Genomic DNA, 7,106 nt, shown 5'->3' on the forward strand with positions numbered 1-7,106 from the left:
ATACCTTTTTTTAAATAAGTTGAGTATTTTGAGTCATGAATCAGTTCACTAACAAGTGCTTTCTTATTGGCAGCCTGTGGGTAGTACCAGTGGACCAACAAGCATCTTGGTTAATGGACAAGGAGGACCAAATACTCAAGAAACCGCCAACCAGATTGTTTGAGTTGTAGTATAGTTGTAAAGTTTGGTAGTAGTAGTAATGCATTCTAATGTAGTACTGAAATCATTAGACAATCAGTTTAGTGTAATAGATAAGTAAATGTTTCATTTTGACAAACAAGCAGCATTATGTAATGCCATTATGTAATGGCCATTTTGGATCAGGAATGCAATGAAAACCAAGCTTTATTACACAGCTTTGAGCATAAAAGAACATCTCAGTTTACGTCTTCAAATTACATCTCAGGCTTTATTACACAAGATGTCAATTCTCGTCTCACAATTACAGCTAAACCATCCAAATAAAAGCAAAAAATATCCAAGAACTAATTAAGGCATACATAAGCATTTTTTGCCTTTTTGATTGTCTACTTAATTCATCCTTCAAATACATCACCTCCATCTTAAACATCTCCTTCTTTAGCTTCAATTTCTTCAATTTGTCATCATATATCTTCATTTCATAGTCACTGAAATTCCGAGCACTTCCTACCTTCAAATCTTCCTCTAAAACGAAAAACCCACAACCATTCTACATAATTGAAAAATATAAACCACCATTCTACATAATTGAAAAATATAAACCAACATATTAAAACCAACATTTTAAATTAAATCCCCAATTTAAATAAGATAATTAATTATCTAAAAAATTAAATAAAGATACTTACAGGCCAAAGCGGACAATCATAGAAATTCTTCCCAACATTTCGTCCTTTACCGATGGTCTTTATAACCGCTTTATAATTGTGGTTGCAAAATACCGCCTTTGAAGCCTTTGAATCAGAAGAAATGGATGATGATGTAGAAGATGAGCCCTTTATTAATGGAACAAATTTGGATGATAGACTAGTCAAAAGAGGAGAGAGCAATAAAAAAGGAGAAATTAAGGATATTTAATGGAGAAATTTGGAGAATGCCGTTGCAAATGAAGAAGATGAAGATCTTAAGATCTTATAAAGGAAAAGTGGGAACTTTCAACCTTCACCAACCGGTTAAAAAATGCCCAATATTGTTCTATGAAAAGGGATATAATAGTAGATAATAATCGTAGTTAATCAATAGGTCATATTAATTTGAGAAGGGCACCCATAGTTCATAGTATTCCCATTAAATAACCCTATTTTTATTACTACCTTTAGTAATCTAAATATAAGATTTTTGAACAATATTATACTAAAACTTCTTTTAGAGAGAAGATGAGAGAGGTGAGAAAATTATTCTCAAAAAAGTAAGAATGTCTAAGAATAAGAACAAAAATTATTCTTGTAGAGGAGGGTGGAAAAACCGGTGGAACGGAGTGGCTTCGGGAGCCAATGCATGCCCTTTCACTTTTGCAATTTGTTCTTTTCAAAAACAAGCTAGAGTGTAGATTAGGTTAAATGGTAATCATTGTGTTTTCTATAATTAAAAACAATTTAACCACTTCTCCTTAAACACCCCTCTATAACTGGTGCCTCTATGTAATATGGAGTCCATTTTATTTTTGTCAATTGTCACTTTGTCATATAATGTGTAACATGTAACATGTAACATGTTATTAATAATATTAATGCATATTTAACAATTAAATATCATTACATATATTAATACAATTATATATAACAATTGACTAGTAATTCATGATTACAAGTATATAAAATGGTTCATGTTAATATAATCTACAACCGATTGTAATTATAATTAACCGATTATTCTTAATTTAATTGTTTCATAAAAAAAGTATTAGTAATATACAACATTTTATTTACTAAAACTAATCTCATTTAATCGAATTACAATAAGATTCATATTCTCATTTACATATGTAAATTGTTCAATTTTAAGGAATTAATTAATCTCTTTTTTTTTTTTTTTTTTTTTTTTTTTGGTGAAATGTGAGAAGTATATTAAAAATGAAATAATTACATTATGGTGATCATACAAAGAATATCATTCTATAAGACTCAATCTAGCCAGCCAATCTCGTTCAGCAAGAGTCAGTATTGTTCTTTCCTGGGTTCGAACTCTTGATTTCATAGTTTCCAAAATAACACCAGCCACCCTTTCAGGCCTAAGTAAATTCATGTCATTCCTACTTCTATTCCGCTGTTGCCATAACTGATACATCAAGCTCAACACTATGGCATATTGGACTCCCTTCTGAAGCCCCGTGCCTGTTCTACTACTGCACCACTCAACCAAATCCCTTGTAGGGAAAGTCCAGGTAGTGTTTTTGTTCAGTTCCATCACCACTCTGCTACTGTAAGCACACTCACAGAACAGGTGCTCTATGTTTTCATCAGCTGAGCCACACAGGTAGCATTTCTCCTCAGTGATCACCCCAAACTTAGTTAGCCTTTCTACCGTATTCAGAGCCTTATGAGCAACCAACCATCCCAAAAACTGATGTTTAGGGAGTGTCCATCCATTCCAAACTACTTTTACCCACTGTGTTCGTGGCCTTGCACCTCTGAACCAGTCATAGCACCCAGCAGGAGAGTACCCTCCTTGTTGAATACTCCACTCTCCATTGACATAACCATTTCTCATTTCTTCCTTAACCTTGCATATTCTCCTCCATACCCAACTTGAGTTCGAGCTAGGCCTGTAGTCCATCCACTCCTGACCTTTAAGATAGTTGCTTTGCACCCAATTCACCCAGATAGAGTCTCTATGTGTAGCAACCCAGTCCACCAGTCTTCCCACCATTGCCTTATTCCAACATTCCTGGTCTTTGATCCCTAAACCACCTTCCTCCTTAGGTCTGCAGATTGTGTCCCATCCCACTAGGGGAGCCCTCCTGTAGTCTGCTGAATTATCCCAGAGGAAGTTTCTACACACAGCTTCAATCCTCTTGATGATTCCTTTGGGGAGAACAAACATTGATGCCCAGTAGGAGTGTAAAGAATTCAGCACACTCTTTACTATGACTAACCTACCTGCATAAGAAAATTTTCTAGCCCCATACCCATGTATCCTTGCACAAATTTTGTCCACAAGACACTCACAATCTTGCTTCCTGAGTCTTGTTGTCTGGATTGGCATTCCAAGATATTTAAATGGGATATTCCCTTCACTGAACCCTGATATCTGCAATATCTCAGATTTCAGCTGCTCAGGCACATTCCTGAAATATGCATTAGATTTTGAGGCACTAATTTGCAATCCGAAGCATTTGAAAAAGTAGAAAATGACTCAGAATAAAGAAAGATCATAGAGGTGGCATCCCCCTTGCTGAAGAGTAACACATCATCAGCAAACATAAGACTAGTGAGTCTTTGTTTCTTGCACATAGGATGGTAGTGAAAAGTAGGCTTTGAGGAGGCATACTGCAAGGACCGAGTCAAATACTCCATACACATTGTGAAAATCAAGGGAGAGAGAGGATCCCCCTGTCTCAATCCTCTCTTCCCCTGGAAATAACCATACATTTCTCCATTTAAAGAGAAGGAGTATGTAGTTGTAGAAATGCACTGCATTATCATTGCTTTAAAATCAGATGGGAACTGGAGCTCCTCCAAGAGATTCTCAACAAAACACCATTCTACAGTATCATATGCTTTCTGCAAGTCTATTTTGAACATACACCTTGGTGAAGCATGAGCCCTTTCATATAGTCTGATCAAATCTTGACATATTAAGATGTTCTCTTGGATGCTTCTTTGTTGAATAAAGGCTCCCTGGTTCTGTCCTACAATGTGAGGTAAAACTTCAGCTAATCTGGAACACAGCAGCTTTGAAATGACTTTGTAAACAACATTGCAACAGGCAATGGGCCTGAATTGTAGGACACTTTTTGGTCTGTCACATTTAGGAATTAGTGTAACAGTTGTGGAATTGATTTGCTTAAGGAGTTGCCTGTTCTGGAAAAAGTCTTGGACTGCTCTTATAACATCTCCTCCTATCTCCCCCCAGGCATCTTTGAAAAATTTGCTCGTGTATCCATCTGGCCCTGGTGATTTAATATCAGGAATACTAAAGAGAGCATCTTTAATCTCCTTCCCGATCCACAGTTTCCTTAGCATAAGCCAATGTTCAGCAGACACACAGCCCTTGAGCAATGATCCTTCTATGAATCTTCTTAGTCTCTTTACTTGATCCAAGCAGAGTTTGGTAATAGGCAATGAAAGCCTCCTGGATCTGCTCCCGAGTCTCACACACCTTGCACCATATCCTCAATCATAGCAACCTTGTTCATATTCCTTCTCCTTTTCAGCAAACCATGAAAGTAAGAAGAGTTTGCATCCCCCTCCTTTATCCAATTATGTTTAGATTTTTGAACAAGGAAACTTTCCCTGGCCTTAGCTAGCTCCTGCATCTGAATAGAGGCTTCATATTCTTCAGTGATCTTTTGCACATTAGTAGGATCCCTGTTAATCTCTTCCTGCAATCCCTCCACCTTTTTCTGAAGGATAGTAGCTGCATTTTCAATATCACTAAAGCACTCTTTATTCAGCTCCTTAAGGACTGATTTCATGCCTTTCAAATTCTTTGCCAGTCTAAACATGGGTGTACCCGTGAAGCCAGCATCCCAATTCTCCCTCACCAAAGGAATGAACTTCTCTGAACCACCCCACATGTTGTAGTATTTGAAATTTCTTTTACCCTGAGTGTAACTAGTGCTCTTTAACAAGCAAGGCGTATGATCCATCAAACCCTCAGGCAAGAAGTGAGCATATATATCTGGGAAGGAATCACACCAGCTTTGATTGACCAAGAACCTATCAATTCTGCTGTATATTCTCTCTTCAGGCTTCTGCTTGTTGTTCCAGGTAAACAAGGCTCCTACTGCAGCTAAATCCACCACCCCACAATCTGCAATACATCTTCGAAAAGGTTCCATTTCACCAGATGGTGTATTACCCCCTACTCTCTCGAAGCATTCAGACACAGTTGAAATCTCCTGCAATTGCCCACGGTCCATTAACCAGGCCTGAAATCTTCCTCAAACTATCCCACAGAGGCTCTCTCTCATTCTCGTCCATTGAAGGCATAAACCATTGTTACCCGTAAAATCCTCCTATCCACCAGAGACTCAACCTTCATATGTACAAATTGAGCATTGTATTCTATCACATTCACCCTAAAGCAATTTGGCTTCCAGATGATCCAAATGCGTCCTCCAGAATGATATCCCATATTTGTAGTGATGCACCAATTAGAAAAACTATTCGTAGCCTTTAGAAAGGCTTTACTCTTTATTTTAGTCTCAAGTAAACCAAATAAACCTATATTATTAGCTTGCAAAAAATTATTTATATCTCTTTGTTTGCCTACTCTATTCATTCCTCTTATGTTCCAGAATCCTATCCTATCCATTAGATAAAATAGTAGTTGAAGCATTACCCATATCATGACCGATCTTCTTAGGACTGTTTTTCTTAGGAGGGGAGGCAAAGACAACCTCCTTATAGGAATAAGCTCCAAAATTCTCATTCTTACCCCCCTCATTAGGTCTCTCAGTGCTATGCATCTTCACAAGTCTCCTTCTAGGAGTATGAAACCCCACATCGATCTCCTCTCCACATGAACAGTGTCCCGAATCGCTGGTTCAGAGCCTTATCAGTACATTCACCTTCTCGCACCGGTCTCCATTCCTTCCTAATGGGTTGTTGGTTCGATTTCTTTAGTTCTCCCTTCCTACAATTCTCCATTTCATGTCCCATACCCTTGCATTTCTTACAAGTTACAGGCTTCCACTCGTACTCAATACCCACTTTTACCACATCTCCATTCTCATCTTTAAACGAGACACTCTTTGGCAAAGGTTGGTCCACCCGCAACTCCACCATAACCCTAGCATACCCCACCTTGTTCTTTCCTCTGTGGCCACATCACATTTCACATATTTGCCTACCAGATTAGTGATCTTAGGAAGACCTTTGCCCCAAAATTTGATAGGCGATCGTGAATTTTAATCCAAGCCGCAAGCACGTTTTCACATTCTCCTTAGTCATCTCCATATCCTTCTCCCATGACTTAACAATCATGGGTTTATTATCAAAAAGATAATGCCCTGAACTTAGCACTCTCTCTTTCATCTCCAATGATTTGAAACGAACTAGGAATATCCCATTAGGCATGAATGATATTTTGTCGATGTTAAACTTTGTCCATATTCTCCTTACAAAACCCTCCACAATCTCCCATGGGGGATTAGCACCAAGTATAAAACACACTACTGCTTGTTTCCAGTACTCTACCTCTTCTTCAACATCCTCTATTTGGATCTGTAACATATCCTCTTGCTCATCCTTCTTATCATCTTCAGTATTTCCAATATCCTCAGACTCTGTTTCTCCTTGTTGTTCAGTATTGTCCGGGTGTTCTATCCCCTGTTCCATACTGTCTTGCACATATTCTTCCTCCTCGTCACTTTCCTCTATCTCCTCATCAGTTTCTCCCTCCTCTTCCGTCTCCACAACCAATTCTGGTATGCCAACTATTTCATGCATCGTTTTGGTCTTACCTATCTCATCAACATCTGGTCCATCTAACACAGCATTAGGGTTACTCTGTTCCATGTTTTCAATTTCCTCTACTACTTCTATATCATCCTTCTTCTTTGCAATGATACTCCTTCCTCTCAGATTCATGTCACGCTGACGCTGTTGGCTAGATTTCCTAGCCATTCGCACGACAATGGCGGCCCTAGTCGTACATTCTCTTTCTCTCTCTAGGTTTTAGGCCATTTATCAATATACAATTAATTAATTTATCTATTAAGAGAATCGTCCTTTAGGTGTGACCTTAAGGGATCAACTGACCACCACCGTCAAACGACAGTAATGTCAAACTCTAGTCAGCCAATCATTACCGATTAATGTTGATCAGTTGACTTACATAAATGTATCATCCCATTACGTATTCTTATTATGAGTTTTAATAATGTGATCGCACCATTATTGAGGACACATACTCCAACAATCTCCCACTTGTCCGAGACAAGTGTGCGTCACCAGTTC

At 38.1% G+C, this 7,106-nt stretch overlaps 1 protein-coding gene across 1 annotated transcript; it reads right to left on the reverse strand.

Moving 5' to 3' along the window:
* Window positions 1-442: 442 nt before the first annotated feature.
* On the reverse strand, window positions 443-5,614 carry LOC141601694 (uncharacterized). The gene is made up of 8 exons (XM_074421991.1): window positions 5,488-5,614; window positions 5,149-5,369; window positions 4,303-5,044; window positions 3,388-4,234; window positions 2,116-3,268; window positions 831-977; window positions 557-691; window positions 443-448 (listed from the first exon to the last, which is right to left on the reverse strand). The coding sequence occupies exons 1-8, from the start codon at window positions 5,612-5,614 to the stop codon at window positions 443-445; spliced, it is 3,378 nt and encodes a 1,125-aa protein (XP_074278092.1).
* Between the last annotated feature and the right edge of the window lie 1,492 nt (window positions 5,615-7,106).

The sequence above is a fragment of the Silene latifolia genome, chromosome 9 (assembly GCF_048544455.1).
Source record: "Silene latifolia isolate original U9 population chromosome 9, ASM4854445v1, whole genome shotgun sequence".
NCBI lineage: Eukaryota > Viridiplantae > Streptophyta > Magnoliopsida > Caryophyllales > Caryophyllaceae > Silene > Silene latifolia.